The sequence below is a fragment of the Gymnoscopelus microlampas genome, assembly GCF_963454915.1.
Source record: "Gymnoscopelus microlampas genome assembly, chromosome: 9".
NCBI lineage: Eukaryota > Metazoa > Chordata > Actinopteri > Myctophiformes > Myctophidae > Gymnoscopelus > Gymnoscopelus microlampas.
Window position 1 is genome coordinate 53,697,541 of NC_139946.1, and position 23,472 is coordinate 53,721,012.

At 40.6% G+C, this 23,472-nt stretch overlaps 2 protein-coding genes across 2 annotated transcripts in view; one reads left to right on the plus strand and one right to left on the minus strand.

Annotated features, from left to right (window-relative positions):
• tomm70a (translocase of outer mitochondrial membrane 70 homolog A) overlaps positions 1–23,472 on the plus strand; it is a 115,207-nt gene that overhangs the window by 60,662 nt on the left and 31,073 nt on the right. The window lies entirely within an intron of this gene.
• LOC311051304 (T-lymphocyte surface antigen Ly-9-like) lies at positions 10,435–16,007 on the minus strand. The gene is made up of 8 exons (XM_084065856.1): positions 15,953–16,007; positions 15,619–15,699; positions 15,087–15,407; positions 14,663–14,983; positions 14,229–14,495; positions 13,395–13,730; positions 13,107–13,202; positions 10,435–12,849 (listed from the first exon to the last, which is right to left on the minus strand). Exons 2-8 carry the CDS (start codon positions 15,689–15,691, stop codon positions 12,836–12,838), a joined length of 1,428 nt encoding a protein of 475 aa, XP_083921982.1. The 5' UTR covers positions 15,692–15,699; positions 15,953–16,007; the 3' UTR covers positions 10,435–12,835.

A 23,472-nucleotide genomic window follows, 5' to 3' on the forward strand; every position in this document is an offset into this window, starting at 1 on the left:
CATGCTGTGCTGCTTGGTTTTAATGGAAAGTTGTTTCTTTAGCTCCACCCACAGCTACCGGTGGAGCTACAGCTGGAGCTGCCAGGACGGCTCTGCATGGTGGCAGCAGCGAGCTCACGCGTCATTTACACACACACACACACACACACACACACACACACACACACACACACACACACACACACACACACACACTTCTGTCTACTGCTGTGCACTTATACATACACACAAACTGGTCAGGTTACTACTAACCTTCTGAATTATGTTCAGGGATTATGTTCAGTTCGCGGATGACATGATATTTGGAAACAAAAAAATCGAAAATGAAGTCACATTGAGGATTAATGATATTACTATAGAAAGAGTTTATGAATATACATTTCTTGGTGTGTTAATTGATCATAAATTAAGTTGGAAATCTCATATAAATCATGTCAAAAGGAAAATGTAAAAAAACATTGCTATATTATATAGCTCAAAAGAAATTTTAAACCAAAACGCATTATACTTACTGTATTGTTCCCTTATAGTTCCCTACATGACATACTGTGTGGAGCTATGGGGAAATACTTACAAAACCAACGTTAAACCAATTTTTATTCTACAGAAAAGAGTTATACGAATAATTAAGAGGACTGCTTACCGTGAACCTACCAACGCCTTATTCATAAATTGACACACATTACAATTCTGGGATATGGGTGTTCTCCAAACCCTGTTAATTATGTTCAAAGCCTACAATAACTTACTTCCAGACTGTCTTCAGAGGCTGTTCGAGACCAAAAACACCCATTATGAACTTAGAAACACTGGTATGTTTGAAACAACATGGGCAAGAACCAATACTAAACAACACTGTGTATCAGTAAAAGGAGTAAGTCTGTGGAGCTGCTGCGATAATGAATTGAGGAGGTGTAGATCGATCTATGTCTTTAAAAAAATGTTTAAACAAAATATTATAAACAAGTATAGAGAGATAGTGTGATCATGTATTATTTTGATTGTTATATAAGACTATTGTATAATAATGAAAATAAAACTGAGAATAAAACAAAAAAAGATACAAAAATAGATACAAAAAGAAAGTAAAAATAACAAATCATGTATTCACATGTAGCTTCAGCCTATACCTTTTTTTGGTCACAACTATGTCATATATTATTGCTGCTATGTTTTGAGAAAATAGAGCTTATTGTTTACATATTGTACAAATGACCAAAAATAAAAAACCTGTGAAGTGAAGTACTAGGCCTTACCCTGCTCATTATGCTAGGGTGAGATGGCTCAAAGTAGAGGACAGAGTAAAGCAACTTGCAATGGGCCTGGTCTTCAAGATACGTGAGAGAACAGGGATACCCATGTACTTGTCAGTTGTCAGACTACTTCAATAGTGTAAAAGACACACACAGGCACAACACCAGTAGTCCATGTCCATGAGCCAGACAAGATTTCGTTACCGAAAGAGTGGGCAAAACCAAACCTATATAAAATTGTTCATAGGGTCAGTATGAGTAAATAAATATATGATAACCTCTCCACAGGAGCAGCTTTTTCATGGTTATCACACATTTTGTGATTTTCCCCATACGTACATGACAGGTGAAAAAATGACAAAATTTAAAAAAGAGTTATCATAATGAAACTTCCTGAGTTGATTACTTACATGAAGACAATGATTTTTCGTATTACAAGTTTTCTGAAACTGTATATTTAAATATGCAAATTAGGCATTTCATCCATGAGCCAGAGCCCCAAAATTGAGCCAGATATTGAATATTCCCTTGTTAAAAACCTTTGACTCCGACATCTTAACAAAATGAAATAAGTATGTTGACTCTGGCTTTGTCCAATGTTCCAATGTTGATTCTGGAAAGTTATGCAAATGTGGGCATATTTTCCTGATGCCTAATTTGCATATTTAAATATACAATTTCAGAAAACTTGTAATACGAAAAATCATTGTCTTCATGTAAGTAATCAACTCAGGAAGTTTCATTATGATAACTCTTTTTTAAATTTTGTCATTTTTTCACATGTCATGTACGTATGGGGAAAATCACAAAATGTGTGATAACCATGAAAAAGCTGCTCCTGTGGAGAGGTTATCATATATTTATTTACTCGTACTGACCCTATGAACAATTTTATATAGGTTTGGTTTTGCCCACTCTTTCGGTAATCATTTGTCAATTTTGGGGCTCTGGCTCATGGACTACAGCAGGAGCCCCACTGATCTCACTGAACACAGTTTCAGAACAAAAATGGGGTCAAATTTGTTCTACCACACCACCACCAGAATGTGGAATGCCCTACCAACAGTCATAACAAAGTGTAACTCCTTACCCTCCTTCAAAGCCGCTTTAAGAGCACCTACAGGTGGCTGCAACATTGTAACTGGCCCCTGTAAAAAAAAACTAAAGTTAACAAAAACTCTAAGCTACTGGAAAATAACCCGAACTACAAACTCACAATGTGTTTTGAAGTTTTTCTCAAATGTCCTCAAACGACTCAGACCACCCGGCTCACGGGTGAATAATAAAGTGGTTATTGTGAAGATTTATGAACCTAACTGAGTTTAATTTTCTGCCCAGCACTCCACAGCGCAGCACTCTGCTGTCTGCTCCTCAGTGACTTTGGTATGACTCACCCTGAGACCTCCCACTCAAACCACAAAGCCTCTGAGTGGAAAGCTTCTGAGAAACTGTATGTATGTACATTTGAGGTGACAGAACACTTTCTAGGTACCACGGATCACAGAACACACACACACACACACACACACACACACACACACACTATGAGGGATGATTAATGTCATTTATCAGAGCTCCGTGTGACACATCCGTTTGTTTGTTTGTTTGTTTGATTGATTGATTGATTGATTGAATACTTTATTTAGAAAGACATGTTAAAAGTACATGGAAGTACAATTCACAATACAAGGTCTTCTAAACTGGATCGCTCATAAAAGCACTTGGCTTATTTAAAATGAGATCCCTGTGCACTCAAATCATGATGACGTTTAAGAAGACATACAAATATACACTACTATGCAGAACGTCATACAATCAGCTTACAGGTTACTGGTATGAAAAACAAGAAATATGTACAATAGACAGTTTTAGGAGGAGGAGGGGGTGGGGGTAGGTTAAGACTTTGACAGGGGCTGTGTGATTTTCTGCGTGCATGTACTGCACACAAATCATGATGACACATAAGAGACAGACAGATATACACACTACTATACAGAACGCCATACAATCAGCTTACAGGTTACTGGTGTGAAGAGTGAAAAATATGTACAAGAGAAGAAAAAAAATAGGGGGGGGGGGGGGGTTTGGGGGGTTAGGTTAAGACTTAGACAGGGCCCGTCGAATTGCAGCAGTTTTTAAAGTGAGTAGGGTTTTACACTCCTTTACTCCTTTTGGCAGGGCATTCCACATTTTTGATGAATAGCATGAGAACGAGTTCATTCCCTTTGTTGAGCCAAATCTGGGTTGAACATGATTCGTGGAGCTGCCTCTGGTGTTATGATCGTGGACTTCACAATCATAAGATTTCCATTCATTTATGACGGAACGCGATTAGGCGTGCCTATGCGTGCCACACACACATAATAAAATCAATAATTTGTTGTTTGGAGAATAATAATATTCTCCTGTACATGCACGTGAGTCACCACAGGGGAGAGAGTCATTAAAAGACCCTGCTTGGGATGTGGGTTGAGGTGTGGCTGCGTAGCGTTCTATCTGCGTCTCTATCCAGCTGGTGTGGGCAGAGTAGGTGGCTGCATCTTTAACAGTATGCAACATGTTGTGTGCTTGTAGATCGGCTGTTTTTGAAAAGAGTTAAGTGGTTAAGAAAGACAGATATAAAAGTGTGTGTGTGTGTGTGTGTGTGTGTGTGTGTGTGTGTCCGGTCATTTACGAACTGACGTGGAATCGAAGTTGAGGTTTATGCTGTTGTAGCTATGTGTGCTAATAACACATTGTAGATTCAAACAGTACACGTATCATTGTCAATGTGCGTGTAATGAAAACCATGAAAAGGTCACGCAAACGTCACAATTCCTTCCTGTTTATCAGCCTTCGGCAAAAAGAAGAGAGGAAGTGTGGTGGGGTGGGTGAAAGACGCAAATACAGTTAATAAATGAAGGCAGAAAACAAACAGATAAAATAAGAGATATGCCATTTAATCCTATGATGGAATCTGCCTGGAACACGGAGACAGCAGTTTATACCAAATTCTTGTATCATACTGGCTACTTTTCCCTCATCTCAAACAGCACTGGCTAACCCTCTGTACCACTCTGTAGAGATGGATATGTGCCAACACACTCGCATGCTCTCCCCAGATCATGTGTAAGGTTATAAAATAGACATTACATACATTTATGTATTGACATGTCACTGTCATCACATGCACACACTTACTCATACACATATACAGTAAGGACCCCTAGCGTCCCTATTCTGGGGCAAAGGCAAACATTCAGCGAACCTACCACACCTACAAACTCACTGTGAGCTTGTAACTAAAGCTACTTTCGAAGAAATTTGGTGTAGAGGGGAAAAAGGAGGGGGCCTATAGACCCCTGGGGGACTCCGGTCAATTATCTGTACTTAAGTAAAAGTATCAAAAACGCAATGTAGAAATACTCTGTACACATAAAAGTCTGGTATTCAGAATTTACTTGAATAAAAGTATTGGCATCAAAATATACTTAAAAAGTAAAAGTACTCGTAGAATGTCCCATTTCACAAGTTTTCAAAATGTATAAAACATCTTCTGAAAATAGCTGATCTAAAGCTTGTCTAGTAGTTTTCCTTTAAAAAAAATATATTTATTTTTGGTCTTTTTATGCCTTTATTTATAGGCCAGTAGACTGACAGGTAATAGGGAGAGAGATGGGGAGTGACACGCAGCAAAGGTCGCCGGGATCGGCCCGCGACACACTGTCTGGCTGGCATTGTAGCCGAGGGTGCCTGGACCGCCACGCCGCGGCCCAGGCCTGTCTGTTAGTTTTCTGCCGTCATGTAGCTATCAACTGTCTTGACTAAACAACCCCCCCACCACCACCACCACCACCCCCAGGCTTCCTCTGTTTGAATTACATTATTGTAATAACTCTCTTTGTGCCGTTCTCTGCAGGGCCTTTTTTAATCACACACAAATGACTTCCGTTTCAACTGAATAGTGTTTTCATTCGCACGTTTGTCGTTTTTGTTAAGTGACATTTTGCATGATACTTTTTCGCCCATGGATCGGAAAATAGCCGATGTACAAGCTTGCCTTGTGAGTTTGTAGACTGGCAATTTTCAAAAGATTTGGACAAATGTAGAAAAACAACTGTTCTCTTCTCACTGAAACATTGAAACGAGAGTTGCCAGTGCATGGCTGTTACTGCGGTCAGAATCACTGTAGCCTATTATGTGTCATGTCCAAGAAACATCTTAAATCACATGCTGACACTTCAGTTAGGTTGTTTTAAAACCACTTAAAGTATGATGGACGGCTGTGCACGCCGTGCGTTGTCGTCTCCCCGTTGATGGTGACCTGTGTGTTGTTGAGCATTGTTGTGCTGTAGTGACGAAACACCCTGCCAGCCAGTGTTGTGGTCTAGGTTTCTTCGGAGGGTATACGCTACGATACGATGCGCGTGGTCGTGGGTATACGGTCTCGCGTTTTCAATGGATGAAATGGTTATTAGACTGTGTACGCTTCTTCCCAAAATAATCTGGACTGTGTACGCCATATACAGCGTATAACGGTAGAACACACCACTGCTGCCAGCAGCACTGGCACTTGGCTAGCAGACCAGCTCGGAGCCAGTCTAAACTTGAAGCACTGTGGGGAAAATAGCTAAGACCAACACATCCTCACGTGCAAAATTGGCGCAAGATCATACATGGTAGTGCCATGAAGCAGTCTTGTTGCCTTTAGGTAAAGGTGGTTCAACCTTTTGATGAGGTCATCACCACCAGAGTACCAGATTTATTTGTGAACTGTACTGGTGTGATAATGCTGATAATCTTAAACCTGATGTATACTTAGTTGCAAGCTGGTGTTGCATGCCCTAAATAGCAGATATGCAAGCTCACGACATATCGCATTCATGGCGCATTGTGAGCGTGTAGATCTGCTATTTACTGAGCTTTACTGAGCACGACACCAGCACTCAACCATGTATAGCTGATGCTTTATGGGCAGTATGCACCCCGTTGTGGTGGTTATGGCCTTTAATTGCTCTGGCATTTGTACTGTAGAACTAGTGCAGGCCTGTACCCGCATGCGGTGGGTTTGCAAGGGGGGGGGTAGAGAGAGTCCAAGATTCCCAGACAGGGCTACATAATGTGTGTGTTTTGGCTGGCTGTGATCAAAATACAAAGGACTTATTTGTTGTATGGTGTGGGTAAGTGTAGACTCACTCACTCACTCACTCACTCACTCTCACACACACACACACACACACACACACACACACACACACACACACACACACACACACACACACACACACACACACACACACACACACACACACACACACACACTCACACTCACACACAGTGACAATATTAAATGCTTCATATTCATCAGGTGTATAAAATAGATGAAAGGAATTGGTAGATTTTGTAGAATACATTTCATCCATTCAATGTGGGGGGGGGGGTGCTGTTATCTCTGTTTGTTCTCATCTAAACTGATTCAGTTTAGGTTTTCTTTGTTGTTATTTTGAATGTTTTTGAATGTCTACTAATACAATAGGTATTATTGTTACCACGGCGTCCCAGAGGGCAGTTGCAGACAAGATGAGGATTGATTACATGTGCATATTATTCCACAGAGGAACCCTGAAGGAATGTGATCTCAGCGCACACACACACACACACACACACACACACACACACACACACACACACACACACACACACACACACACACACACACACACACACACACACACACACACACTCTTACAGGCGGATAGTGTGTACACCATTATGTTATCTTATCAGCACATTATAGACTGTACGTGTTGGGAAATGCAAGTGATGATGATGTGAACATGATGAAACATGACACACTTGTTAAAGTCTTGTGAAATATTACAACCTAATTGAGTGTACAGTAGAGTTGAGATTATTATTATCAATAGAATCCCAGATTCACTCGTGTTGTGAGCTAAGAATTATAGTGGTCTGAGTAAGAATTATGATGTGTCGCTTTTGGCACACGCAAGCTCATGTATTTTTAGGGGCAGGTGCACAGCGCAACGAGAAGCACGGAGCTGTGTTTTGGCCGTAACATGAAGCACTACTCTATCTACTGTCTTTTCCCATTCCCTTTAAGAAGACGCGCCTATCTTGACATATCGACGTAATAACCGCATGGTCATTCAGTTATTTTTTTAAATGTCTGCTGGTTCTGATGTCTCTGTGGTGGTTAAATATGAGATCTAATTCCTTGTGGGTATATTTAACAGACAATCTATAGTCACAGCTAAACTCGCATGACCTGACTGGGGAATTGAACCCTGACCTCCCAATCTCTTGTTTTTCCCTGGCACACTCTCTGGAGAAGTTACCTTCTGGGCTTTCTGCCAAAAAGGCTTTACAGCGTCAGAGCATTCCAGCTTGACTCATGATTCAGTGGGCTGTGTGCACACCATTAACAATGGGCCAATTCACCTTGACAGCTTGCAGAGAATGCCCTGTATGTTCCTTCAACACAGATAAAAAAAAACACACTTCAGAGGCAGTCTAATCTCCCAAACATTAGCTGTGACTATAGATTGTCTGTTAAATATACCCACAATGAATTAGATCTCATATTTAACCACCACAGAGACATCAGAACATCAGCAGACAAAAAAGAACCTACCAAAGAGTATAGAAATGGGACCCAATACCTCCCTGTGTGACACTCAGAACAGCAACATGCTAGTATCATGTCTAGAGGTTTTATTACTTGTACATCAAGCTGCCTCACGCTACAGAAACAGGAGACGAGGCCTATGGGTCACATGGCTCAGAAAGGCTTACTTACTTACAAATGAACCAAATGGACCCAGCTCTATTTGGTTCATTTGTACACTCTGATTTACAGACAAAATGATAGATAGAAACATGGCAAAACCACAAAACATCAGAGCATGCTTGGCGTGTTATTTACTGGCACTGTGCTGCAGTTTCTACTTCCTCTAATGTCACAGCCACTGTTTTCCATCACACCATGTCCAAAACCACATTTGAAAAAAAAAGAAACATTTGACAATTGTGAAATTAGCCGATCTACAATCTCACATCGCGACATGTTGTGAGCTTGTAGATCGGCTCTCTCTCTCTCTCTCTCTCTTTCTAGAGAAAGAGTGAGAGCAGGGGCGTCACACTGGGGGTGTAAGTGGGACTGAGTTACTAGGGCCCAAGGAGGGGGGGCCTCGAAAAGACTAGGAAAACAAAAACTTAATTTGCTACTTCCTTGTGGGTATATTTAACAGACAATCTAGTCGCAGCTAATGTTTGGGAGATTAGACTGCCTATGATTGACCTTTGATTCTGTGTGTTTTTTTATCTGTGTTGAAGGAACATCCAGGGCATTCTCTTTGAGCTGTCAACGTGAATTGGCCCATTGTTGACACCGACGCTGTAAAGCATTTTGGCAGAACGCCCAGAAGGGAACTTCTGCAGAGAGTGTGCCAGGGAAAAACAAGGGAGTCATTGTTCAATTCCCCGGTCAGGTCATACCAAAGAGTATAGAAATGGGACCCAATACCTCCCTGTGTGACACTCAGGGGGTTAAGTCCCTGCAACATACTAGTATCATGTCTAGATGTTTTAATACTTGTACATCAAGCTGCCTCACGCTACAGAAACAGGAGACGAGGCCTATGGGTCACATGGCTCAGAAAGGCTTACTTACTGACAAATGAACCAAATGGACCCAGCTCCATTTGGTTCATCTGTACACTCTGATTTACAGATACGTAAGGGTCCACTTTGATGGGGTTAGGGTTAGGGTTACTGGCACTGTGCTGCAGTTTCGACTTCCTCTAATGTCACAGCCACTGTTTTCCATCACACCATGTCCAAAACCACATTTGAAAAAAAAAGAAACATTTGACAATTGTGAAATTAGCCGATCTACAATCTCACATCGCGACATGTTGTGAACTTGTAGATCGGCTATTTTTTCTCTCTCTCTCTCTCTCTCTCTCTTCTAAAAAATGTGAATACTTTTCCCACCACTGCTTGACTCACTCTTTAGTGGTTTGACTGTGAGGTCTCAGGGTGAGTCATATACTGTACCAACATCACACTAAAGACTATGCTACGTCTATGCAATGTCTTAGTTCTGCTTTTGACACTGTCTGCTGACAAGGCAAGGCAGTTTGTTTTTGTACAGCACATTTCAACAACAAGGCAAATGCATAATTGCCCTTCGGCGATTTGTCAGATACAATGACAGTATTCGTGTGTGTGTGTGTGAGACACACCTGTGATCCGTGTTGACTCCAGGCCGTGGCCAAATTCCTTGAACAGGAGTTACAGGTGCAGTGTATTTAGGGTTTGCTACCATCCCTTGAAACAACATTGTCCCTTATTTGGAAACTAAAAGCGTGTCCCTTATTGAACTGATAAGGGACACGCTTCTTCCCACTGAGCCATAGTCGGCTATTAGACCTCCGTCTAAAACAGGGTTATAATTGGTCTAACAGTGAAAGTTTTTTAGCGGTCTATTCTTAGCCTAGACGTTGATTCGCTGTTTTTTAAGCGTCTGTATATAGACGTCTATATTATATATATCATTTCAACGGCTATAATATAGACGGTCTAAATAGACAACAAACATAATGATCAGCTTATGTCACATTGTGACGAGTTTGTGAGCTTGCTTTTTTGGGGGTCTTCGTTTTTATTATTTAAAAAATAATTTAATAAATTAATAAAAGAAATGCCATACATTAAAAAAAAAAACTACAAAAATCCACTGCTGTAGTGCAACTGTCAAGTTGTGGTGATACAGCCACAATGTGTGGCTATTGTCTGAAAACTTGTTCCAAATGCTTATGTTAGGGACAGTTGTACATACTGTAGATCACAGTGGTCATTTCACATTCAAAGTGGCAAAACAGCTCAAAGCATCGTATAACAATGGATTTGGCATTCACAAAAAGACAAGAATCTTGTTGCACCCTGCCACCTTTCCTATAGAATTTAATATCATTTTCAATGAATATATAATTCTGAATTCTGAATCCTAGTCATTTTGACCGGGTTAGTCTTGTTGGGATTGAGAGTCTCTTTTCCAGTATAGATCAAGTCAGGGCAGTGCATGTACAGTACAGTACTGTAGTTGTCTGGACCCTGCGATTCAAGTTCAGTCATACCAAATGAAAGCAGACATTTGATAAATGTTCCATATAGTCCAAATGTTAAATGCACTAGAGGAGTAATCAGAAACAGTACAGACAGTGGTAGGAAGCAGATCCTCAAAATTACATCTTATATCGTTGTTAGTCACAAAGCGTTGACATGCTAAAGAAAACCATATTCAAACAGCAATGTTTTTACACAGAAACATTGATTGATTGATTGGATTATTTTATTACTCAAAAATGTACACGGAAGTACAGTAAACATTGTGCTAAAAGGATAACAAAAAAACGTTGTTTTCACATGTTGGTCTTATGTATTCAATTAATCATAAAGGCAAGGCAGGTTTGTTTGTTTGTATACATTTCAACAAGGCAATTCAATGTGCTTTACATAAAATAAAAGTACAAAGAGCATCTAGAGAGTGCAAAAGAAACATTATAAACAGATATTTGAATACAATATAAAATACAAAGCAAAAAGTAAAATATGGAGATCGGATAAGAAATTATTAAAAACCTCAGTGAAAGGCTGCGGCAAACAGAAAGGTATTTTCCCTATGGGGTACTCAACAGGCGGACCGCGGTCCATGACCGGACCGCGGGACACCTCTCTGCGGACCCTGGGAAAATTATAATAAAAAAAAAAGAAAAACATTTTTTTTTCATTTTTTTTTTTCAATAAATTATTTCTATAACCCTAACCTACCCCTAACCCTAAAACCAAAATAAAGTAACAAAAAACGGGGGGGAAAGTACCCGAATCCGCCGAAATCCGCTGCGCGCGCGTGCATGTGCGGACCCTAGCCTTATTCAAAAACGTATTTGTGGACCTTCAAGATTTGTTGTTGAGGACCCCCAATGGCCCTAAACCATTCAGTGCTTCATAAACCAACAGTAGTACTGTATTTTCAAATCAGTTCTTAGACAGCAGGGATCCAGTGTAAAGGACTAAGAACTAGAGTGATATGATCAACATTCTTGGTATTAGTAAGGTCTCAACAAGCAGTGCAAAACAGACAATTACAGATACAAAAACAATATAATAACAAAAGATATATCAACCCATACAATCGTGTAACCAGGGGCCTATTTCACGAAAGCAGAATGAAATAAGCCTGGATTTAAGCCAAATTTGCACAGTCCTTACTCTATTTTGGTGCGCTTACTCCTCCCACAGTTCTTTTTTCCCACACTTGTGCCATATGTCAAATTGACCGGCTTCACCGGGAATTGTGCGCTTGTATTTTGCTATAAGAGATTGGTTACATAGTTTAATTGATATGGATTTATTACTACATTAAATGTCCCCTTCTACTTAAATGGTAAAATTAAAAAACTCCCATTCAAGTATTTTTTTCTCATGGAGGGGAGGTTCATTATTTAGTGCGAAATTATTCAAAAAATAATTACACCAGTCGGCCTCATGGTAGCACTATAACAGTCCACTTTACCTTTTGGCCTATAACTCTTGAACCGTACGTAGGTCGTAGAATAAAAAGCTTTTTTCCCCTGGATTCCTTGGGTCATGACGCAACTCATGAGGCCACGCCCATTTGCTTCTGGATAGATTTTCCGCCATTTTGAATTTTCTTCAAATCACACTTTTAGCTCCTCCTCCCACATATTTTTTTGTGGCCCTTTACATTTGTGGGAGGGGCCTATCTCCTAAAATCAATACGCCAGGCATCACGAACACAGGATCCGATCGGCACCGAATTCAGATCACACGTCGCACGGCCTCCGACGGTATTCCTCCCAGCGTATTCCTCGAGTCCCGGCGGCCGTGACCGGCGACTCATGTTGGCGCAACCACACTTTGCAATTTCCCAGAATTGCAAATATTCAAGTTGTTGAATGCATTTGATTTGTTTCCTGTTTGGCTGAGCTGGCCACTCAGCTAAAGAGTTCCTCCTGGGGAGACAAAAGTGTGGCAATCATGATGGGCAGGTGTAATGTAAGTAATAGGTGCAATAGAGAATAGGTGCAATATGGTTGAGAAGTGCAATGTAAGTTTTATTGTTAAGGTTGGATTGAATGCCTAACAATTGCCTGTGTGTTTCAGCATGATTGGGCTGGACCATATCAGGATAGCTGGGGGGGTTATGATGTGCTGGTGTGATTGGTAAATTATGTAGTGTGAAGAAGGAATTATTGAATAACCTCTGTAGTTCATGAGAATATTTGTGTGTTTTAAGGCTATTTATATATATGTATTTATTCTATGTTTAGTAGGGACAGCAGACGAGGACACAGCCAACGAGGACACGGCCGACGAGGACGCAGGAGGACCGTCGGTGAAGACAGCTGGCGATAGCGCAGCGGGCTGCAGGCAGATTGATGTAGACGGCTGGCGAGGGCTCAGGCAGGTCGTCAGCTGGTACAGCCACAGAAGGTTCAGGCAGTAGTCATCCTCCAGTGAGGATCAGCTACTATGTGGGACTTATTTCCTTCTTGGCTTCAGATGTTTTGAGCTGTAAACAAAAATGAAAAGAGCTCATTCCCCATTGTCAGTTCTCAGATTATACCATTTTACCACATTGAGATTTGCTTTGAAAGATTTTTTTTGTATTATCAGCCTATAACAATAATAGTTTTTTTGTTATAATGTCAAATACAGATCTACAGTGTAAAGATTATTTGCTTCACTGCTGTATCTATATCATCAATATCAACATACAGTATATACAATTAATTAAAGTGTGTCAGTGGAGATTGTTTTTCATTTTACCTCTGCTTCTCGCCCTGCTTCTCGCCCTCCACAGGTACATTATAGCTAGTGCTATAATGATGATGATGATGAAGGGGATGATGACTCCAACATGACCTAAAAGAGGGGAAAGTAAGTATTGTACTACCACTGTAATAGCCCATTTTAAACACATTGAGTATAGAAAATACTGTTCTGCCAACAACAGATTTCTGGGCAGAAAGCTAAAATCAAGATGTTGACAAAAAGAATGTCCAAATATACTTCAGAGCAGATCACAAGTAACAGTATTTCATGTATTTGTATTACCTCTATTTCTATTTTCCTGGATTCTGAAGACCATGACATTATGAGTCAGTGAGGTATAGCTGACATACGTGTCATCAGCACGGCAGAGTTCACATCTGTAGACACCCTCTAGTTTCACTGAGGAGGCGCTGAGCTGGAGGGCGCCCGACTCAGACACGCCCCTCACTCGTTCCTTCCATTTGTCTGTGACCAGAGGTAGAGGGTTGGTGGAGAAGTAGCTGAGGATGGTTTCAATGTGGTTGAAGCTCCAGGTGACACTGAAGTCCTTCAGGGTAGAGCTGGGTGCCTTGCAGGGAATTGCTACATCAGCAGAGTGTAGGAAAAAATGGACTGGAGCTGAAATATTAAGAGACAGGTTGGTCCAGCAGTTATTAGAAGGAGTGTGTTCTGGGATAGAAAGGACACAGATTTGATCTTAATATTGTGTCCAGTAGGTCCTCCTTAATAAACCCTAACATGAGTAAGCTAAAACAGCTTACTCATTGTAAGCTGTTTTAGCTTAAGATAAAGCCAACCAGTTGCTCTAAAACACACTTTTATTCTTTGTCTTTTAATCACATGTCAGTTCATGTCTTAGCTTGTTGTGAACATTTTTTTAAAGTCTTGAAAGAGTTTGAATAATGTTGAATAATTTAGCATGTTTTAACACAAATCTTCTCTTCTGGGGGTCCCTGGCACAAAACATATTCAGATGGGGGTCCGTGGCCAAATATGTGGCATGAAAAGGTTTGAGAACCAGCTGTACATCACAATTATTGTTTTAACTGTAAAACGCTTATTCAAGTCAGTAGATCAAATATCTTACGGAGACCCCAACCTAACCCTAACCCTTACGGAGACGACTCAAGGTGACAGTCTTTCTTCCTCCCTCTGTGCCAACAGAGCAGATGTAGTCCAGATGTGAGTCCTCTGCTGTGAAGGTCAGAGAACTGCTGATGTGGTAGAGCTGCTCTGTAGTCTTGGTGACAGTGGTTGAGTAGTTGAAGGTGTGGTTCATGGGAGGGCTGGTGGACCAGGTGAGAGTGGGCTCTGGGTAGATTCCTCTGGAGCTGCAGGTTAACGTGTCACCTTCCAGTTCCATGGAGACACTGACCACTGGGGCTGTAACATAGTGAGAGGTCATTTTACTGTTATTGAATATATATATATATTGAATTGTTTGTTGCTGTGCACATAACATTCAACTGCAATGATATTTCTTTTTTTTACTGACCATGATATATTTGAAGAAATATAGGATATGTTCCAACTTTCTCTAATATACTCACCAAAGATTGTGACTTTGAAATGGTGATATGAGCTAGCTCTGTTGATCACTTGTCCATCATAAATACCAGTATCAGTGAGGGTGAGGTTTGTAATGAGGAGAGATCCAGTTTCTTTGTCCAGGTGGATTCTTCCTCTGAACTTGTCCATGGTTTGATTATGCAACTGGCCACTGAAGGAATGTGCCAGAACATATTTTTCTGGACCAAATGACCAGAGAAGATTAGAATCATGAGGCACTTTACTAACACCAGTCTGTAGAGTGATGTTCTGTCCTACCTTCCCAACAACGTGGTTCCTTTTTACTTTTGTTGTTGCTGTACCTGCAAAGACGGACAGACAGACAGATAAAGAAAAATGAGCAAACATGTATTTGCTACAGCACCCCTACTAAAACGCCTTCCCACGGCCCTGCAACGTCCTTACCAACAGTAAGTTGAACGGTGGATTTCTTGTAGAATTCATCAATGTGGCAGATGTAGTCTCCTTCATCAGATGGTTTCACTCTGGTCAGTTTGAGGAACACTTTCTTCACTTCATCCTGGAAGAGGGAAGTTCTTCCCTTGTAGGAAGGATTCTTATCATCAAGTACTTCTACCCTGCCCCTCCAGAAATACACATATTGATCACCTGGTCGGTCAGTTCTGAACCACTCTACAGTCAGGTTATCAACATCAGTGGTGATACCAACGTCACATGGTAGAACAGCATCCTCTCCAACAGATGATTTCACTGTCAGACATGTACCTGATAAGATAAGATAAGATATAAACATTGTTTGCTTAGTGTGGTGAACAAACAGACTATATGAACAGGAGCACATTTTGAAGAATTATAAATAGCAGCTTTAGATGGGAAATGAGTCAATATTTGTTGACCACATGACCAATTTATGCTAAATTAATTCAATGTTCATAAATAAGCTGCCAAATGACCTTAGGTTCGTTAATTAATTTACCTCCTGTGTAGCAGAGCAACAGAACTGAAACTAGCAGAAAACGTGACGAATGTCTCTGATGGTAGATCGCCATCTTCACATCTAGGAACATAAAGAAAGAAAGAATAAAACCAATAAATAGGCTAGATAAGACATTTGATTTAAAACATGTAAGAAAGTAGAGGGAAGGAGCAGAGCGAGGGGAGGGGGGGGGGGTTAAGAATCTTGCCCGGTCAACTCTAGAACCCACCATACGCTACACACACACACACACACACACACACACACACACACACACACACACACACACACGGCTAAAATACACTTTTTGGACAGAAAAGACAGGTCTACTTACCAGAAAAAAATGGTAACTCGTGTAACTTGATCAACTGGTCGTTATTTACCTTGGTATGGCCCGGGGGGGGGGGGGCATGTTTTTTTTTATTTTGGCTTTAGGGGGGGGGGGGGGTCATACAACTTTAATTTATTGAATTATGTATGTTAAAAATGTTTAGTTTTTCATACGTGTTATAACCTACTGCCCTATTTATATCGCGTTTAATAACCCTGTATGGTGATGGTGAATTGACATGGTATCTCCCACAGTGGGAGTGCTGTGCTGACGCATTTCAGTCGCACTCTGCCATATACGAGGAAGTAGGCTACTGGATTACACTCTCCTCCCTCCCATCAGACGTGTGGTATTTTCAATAGAGATAGACCAGACAGACGGAAGGAGAGAGAGCGAGGGAGACCGAGCGAGCGAGAGAGAGAGATCTTTTCCTCACCGGGCGACTTGGTGACACCTAGTGACAAAAGTTATATGAACCTGCAGTTTGCAGCTTTATAAATCTGTACTGAGTGACATCACATAAATGCCCTAAAGTATGACTGAAGGACAGATCATGCCACGAGTCACGCGGCTGTTTGTTAATACAAGTTTCAATTACTTGTCGGCCAGAAACCTCTTAACTCCATATTTTAACTTCTGTGTTTTTTGGTAAATTAACACCCTACTTGATCATACTATACAGCGTCACACAAAAGCTTCGAAAGTAGCAGAAGCAGAGAGACTAATTGAGATAAGAAGAGGACCCGTTTATTTGGTAGATTTGTACTCTATAGTGGGGTAAGGCCAGATTTGATCATCCAGCTGTAAATAACATCTGCACTGGTAGGGGCGCTGCATAAAACTGAAAGCAATTTGTACATAATCTGGGATCTTGAATATTTTAACGACTTGATTCAAATAAACACGTCTACAGTAACACTGATGACATGCTCAGATGGAAATAGTTGCAGGCTCAAATCTGTTAATTGCTGACACATTTGAGTGAGTGATGTAATTGCTAAATGGGACCCCCTCTATATAACTTTTTTTTTAAATTAGGTCTGCTCTTTTTTCCCTCTACACCTATTACCTCTTTGCCAAAAATAGCAGATCTACAAGCTCACAACGCCTCGCCCTGCGAGTATAGATCTGCTATTTTTGGCTAAAGTTCTCCTCAGAAAAACAGTGTTAGGGTTCAAGTGGTTAATGTAAAAAAGAATCCTATCACACAAAGATTTGGGGGACCCCCTGTAGTAACTCTGAGGACCCCTAGGGGTTCCGGACCCCCTGTTGAAGACCCCTGCTCTAGGTCTAGCTTGACAAAGTCGCTCCTTTTCAGCCTGGCTTGGCGTTCGTGGAACAGAATAAACCAGGCTGTACGACCAGACTTGGATTTGACTTAAATCCAGGATTATTTAATTCTCCTTTCGTGTAATAGGCCCCAGGTCTAGGAAAACAAGCCCAAAAGAAGCCAGCGGTCTTCAACGTTTTCAGGCCAGGGACCCCCAAACTGATGGGGAGATGGTATTATACAAAATATGTTGTATAATATACATAATTATACAATTTGTATAATTATGTATACAATTGTGTTTCATATATAAACATACCATGCATGTTATTGTGCATTCAATACTGAGCTATTAAAAAGAATAGTCAGATTAATATATTCATGCTTTTATTTTAAACATACATGTAAAGTGATTAGGGCGGCCGTACTGCCATTTATAATACCTTATTAACTGAGAACAACAACAATCTGTCAATTGCACAATAATCATGTTGTAATAATATGAACCTAGAATGGTTATTGGTTACCCTGCCTACCTACCAGAGGGCAGTGCAGTCCTACTGTGAAGTGATCAGCTAACACAGAGGATATACAGGAAGTGAGTCAATTACCAGCAGCAGGGCAAGCTGAGAGGCTGTGTTTGTTTAGCCCATAGATATATATAAAGGCTAGATGGCTCAAGGGTTATATTATACCTCTATGTCAAGGGGGTGTCGCAAGCGTAGCTCAACCACAGCCATCTTGCGACAGTCATTCATAACATTATGTCTATGGTGCATGTACTATTGAAATAACCATAGCGTGCTCAATTTTCATCCGATTTTCAAACGGTTTGGTGTGTTGTAAACACCAAAGATGTAGTTATGATACTGCATACTTATAATTATAATCATGTTTTTTTTTAAAAGGCTTAACCCAACATTAAGTATGCAGTATCATAACTACATCTTTGGTGTTTACAACGCACCAAACCGTTTGAAAAACGGATGAAAATTGAGCACGCTATGGTTATTTCAATAGTACATGCACCATAGACATAATGTTATGAATGACTGTCGCAAGATGGCCGCCATGTGGCAACGTCGTACTCCATTGGCCAGCAGCGCGGGTGAGTCATCTAGCCTTTATATATTTCTATGGTTTAGCCCATAGATCATAGCCATCGACATATAAAGGTTAGTCTCGTGTGGCCAGACTGTTGCCTCCCACAATTTTCAAATGTTTCCGGTCATACAGTCTGGGACTCAGAAGCTCTGATCTTGATTAGAATATAAACCGGATATGAAGCCTCCTCCCCACTTCCGTTTCGTCTTTACAGTCGCGCAAATTTATCCTAATATAAATACAAATCATCTAAGTATATTTAGCTTAGTGCTTAGCAGAAATGGAAATAAAATAATAAAATGTAAAGATATTTTAAAATATATTTTCGTGAAGGGAATGAACTAGTTCTCAAGCTATTCATCAAAAATGTGGAATGCCCTACCAAAAGGAGTAAAGGAGTGCAAAACCCTACTCTCTTTCAAAACTGCCCTAAAGATACACCTTCAGGAGGCTGCAATTCGAAAATGGCCCCTGTCTAAGTCTTAACCTACCCCAAGTCCTAACCTACCCCCCCCCCCCTTTCTTTTTCTTCTCTTGTACATATTTTTCACTCTTCATACCAGTAACCTGTAAGCTGATTGTATGACATTCTGTATAGTAGTTGTGTATATCTGTCTGTCTCTTATATGTCATCATGATTTGTGTGCATGGGGATCTCATCTTAAACAAGCTCAGTGCTCTTCCAGTTTAGTAGACCTTGTATTGTGAATTTGTACTTCCATACTGTTGTTCTCATGTCTTACTAAATAAAGTACATCAATCAATCAATCAACGGAAGTGCCGGCTTCCTCTCTCGGATTTTGGGAGTTGTAGTTCCAGACTCTATATAGCATTCAGAGATTACGGGCCTCTCTATCTGAGATTCCCAGGCTGAATTAGGGGCCCAGCACGTCCCTGTAGGTTTCTATATCTATGGTTTTGCCTGGCTAGTGTTTGTTTAGAATCATGATTTCGTTTAAACAGACTTTTTTTTAAATGAAAATAAAAAATATATATGTATATATTTTTTTTATTGTCTAATCAAGCAACAATTTCACGGACCCCTTGCAGAACCTCGGCGAACCCCTGTTGAAGACCTCTGCACTAGGCCATGAGCACTTTTAACCTTTACTGTATACATTGAAAATAGCCGATCTACGGGGGGGCGATAATTTACGATTCTGTCCTTATCGGTATGTAACTCGAACGGTGCTGAGTCGGTTCTAGTGGACTTCGCAACATTCAGCACGGCCAAAACAAATGTATTAGCATTAATAGAACCTTAGTCTGGGAGTATTCGGCTCAAAGCCTGGACAGCAGGGGCGTGGCCACTGCATTCTGATTCAAATCAACAGCCAATCAAGAAAAGGGGGCAGGATCCACATGCAGTGGGTGTGGCATGTAAATAGGAGCGACGGGAAGCAATTTCTCCTTGAGAAATTGCGGCCGCCATTGTTGTGTACTGCTGTTTGCCTCTCGTCGGACTGTTTAAACGAGTTGCACAGCTCTCAGACCGATAAGAGGCGTGTCCGCTCAGATTCTGAGCGTATGTTACATCCCGCCCACAAATACAGGGGTTTTGGCCCAGAAGTTCCTCGCCCCTCCCTTTTGTATGCGAGAGCTGGCGAAAACTTCTGGGAACTCAGATTAATAGAACCTAAGCAACTTTGAAAAATAAATTGTCAACTCACAAAGACAAAAAAAAAAACATAACATTTTGTCAACTCCGTCAGATATGGCATAAAGTGAGTTGACGTAAAAAAATAAAATAAAAACGGTGGGTCTTTGGCCCATTACATGGTTTAATAGTCAACACTTTGATCTTTTAAAATATATTTTCCCGGCATAATTGAAGAATATATAAAAAATGTGATAAAAATAAAGGTTTTGTCCCCATTCTATATCACGCACAGTGTAAAGAATATGCATATACTCTATATATACACCGTATATCTAGGTGTGCCCTGGGATCTTTTGGTTATGAAAGGTGTGCCCTGGGATCTTTTGGTTATGAAAGGTGTGCCCTGGGATCTTTTGGTTATGAAAGGTGTGCCCTGGCAGAAAAAAATGTTGGGAAACCCTCCATCATGCGCTCCAAGCGCAGGATGGAGGGTTTCCCTCCTGCACTCATGTGTGATGACAGGTCAGACAGGTCTGACACTGCCCAATTACTATTATTTTTGAGAGGAGTTGATGATGACATGAACATAAAAGAAGAGCTGCTTGATCTCCAAGGTCTAAAAGGCCTTACAAGTGGATTTATTTGACTCTCTCTGTTCAGCTGTTGATGGCATGAAACTTCCATGGAGTAAAGTCAGCGGAATTGTTACTGATGGCGCACCATCCATGGCTGGTGATCAAAGGGGATTAGCCACACGGATATGTAACAAAGTCAGCAAACATGGAGGCAACGCAGTTAAATTCCACTGAAACTATGCCTAAACCTAACCTTAACCTAACCCTAACCATAACCCTAACCTTACAAACACTATGCTTAAACCTAACCTTAACCCTAACCTCAGATACACTTTTCTGGGTGAAAACAATGGGTTACAAAATTGTGGGATAAAAAATTAGGGGAAAAAAAAGAATAAATGGGAGCATAATTTACCAAAACTCATATCATGATGATGGAAAGAAGACTTTAAACTAGCGACTGGAAGCATATAATATTTATGACAATGTTTATTAAGGTAAGAAAATCAAGTTGTCAAAAACCCACCCACTTGCATTGAGAGAAATTCTTTCTGACACCAGCAGGGATAAAACAGCGAAACTACAGGCCATTGATATGAACTATCTGAACTCACTTCCTACAGTATATGGACTCAATTTCAGACCAGGAAGCTGCACTCACGTCACAGTCACACAGTCAGTCTATGGGTACAACCAAGTCAGTGAGCCGCAAGACAGGATGGAGAGAACATCTCTTTGCCTTCTAGTCTGTGAGTACAAACATTGTGTACAATTATTATTATCATTATTATTATTACCCTTATTATTATTATTATTACTATTATTATGTGAGCACAAACACCCTGTACAATTATTATACTCACTTTCGTGTGTGTGTGTGTGTGTGTGTGTGTCAGAACGAATTTCGCTATTCGAACATAATTCAAATGTAAAAAAAAAAAACATTCGAATGCTAAAATTGCCTATATATATTTTTTTTTAATTTAATTTGAATATCATGTTTTATTATTTTATTTCCTTAACTAAGTAGGTAGCTGATATATTGCACTTTTACCTTAGCGCTAGGTATACTCTTGGTTGCTTGTTTTAGCAGAAAATGCACTTAAGACTTCTGGTGATTAGTAGTTTCGTTCCCTACCTATGTTGAATGCACTTATTGTAAGTCGCTTTGGATAAAAGCGTCTGCTAAATGACTGTAATGTAATGTAATGTTAACTACCAATGTGAAAAACAAATGCTTTCATCATGTCATGCATAATCAACAATAAAGTTTGAATGTGTATGCACCGCACACAGAAGGTTAAGAACATATAGTCACGCTGCCACACCACCCAATGTGTCTGTGTTGTGCACGCTCCACAGCACCGTGCGCCTGTGTGTGTGTTCGGGTGGGGGTGTGTGTGTGGGTGTGTCTGGTCACGCTGGTCGCACCACGTTGGTTCAGCGCAGAGGCAGGCAAGACTTCTCCCTTCCTTAAAGTGTCTCCCTATTCACCTGTTTCCTAGGCTGTGTGTTTTCCACTTCCTGTCGATTTCATTGGATATCATTGGTCATCTGACCAGTGTCATTGGATTTCAATGGATCAAATCGACAGGAAGTGGAAAACACACAGCCTAGGAAACAGGTGAATAAACGTCAATTGAAAGTTAGGTTTTAGAAACCTGGCGAGGCCAGGAGGACAGTATACGATAACTTACGATTCTGTGCCTATCGGTACATAACTCGGACGGGGCTGAGTAGACTCAAGCGATCCTGAGCCACGAGAAGCACCACGAGCTCGCTAAAGCGTGCGAGTTGCCGTGCTGAACGTTGTGCCCCTCCGACGCGGTCCAAAACTATACTTTATCAAAGTATCAAAAAAAATCTCTATTCTTATCAAAAAACGCAAAAATGAACATACATTAAAGCCATAACTCTTAACTAATATAGTTGGTTTCACTATTTTGTTTAGCCTGTTATTAGAGCATTTGTATGTGTGCACGTATGTGTTTATTATTGTACTACTGTACATTATTTTATATAATGATATATTGTATAAAATATTTGAATATGTTCGAATATTAAAAATAATAAAGCATTGAGGAGAACTGATAGCCGTGTGTTCATTTCATGTTAACTTTATCGCTAACAGCTATATATGTTCTTAACTTTCTGTGTGCAGTGCATACACATTCAAACTTTATTGTTGATCATGCGTGACATGATGAAAGCATTTTTCCTCGCATTGGTAGTTCAGGAAATGAAATATAAAAAAATGATATTCAAATTCAATTAAAAAAAATATATATAGGCAATTTTAGCAACATCAGTCCAAATGTAAAAGTTACTTATGGAAACCATGCAAGGCACCAACCTGCCCATCAGCAGCAGATAGACACTATGACCCTGACTCTCTGTCTGTCTCTATCTGTCTGTGCTTCTGTATCTCTGTCTCCCTTGGTCTCTCTGCCCCCCCCCCCCCCCCTCTCTCTCTCCAGTGGTTTCCATGGTGATAGTCTCAGCAGAAGTTCCAAACAGTGGTGATGTTAAGAGAGGTAAGACTGCCTACTCTGTGTGGAGGGTAGTTGATACCCTCACAAAAACATGTAGTAATCCTGGTCACTAAACTCCTCCCCCATGACAGCCGGGGCGCCTGATGGAGGGGAAAGGAACTGGTTGGAATAACGTGTTCCTTCCACGCGCTACGTCCAACCAGGGAAACTCTCCCCTGTCAGGTGACAAGAAGGTCAGTTGGCTCTCATGCATTGAAGGAGGCATGGTGAGGGGCTGGTGAGGGGAGTGTAGTGCCCAGGATCACTTAGAAAATTGGCACCGGGTGAAAAATTAGGGTTACAAAATCGTGGGGTAAGACTGTGTGTCCATCAGATGATCAAATAATACACAAACATTACAGAACTGTAACAATAGATACAGTATTGATTTGACCATACAGTACATTAAATCATCTTTCTTCTCTCTCTCTGCCCCACAGTCT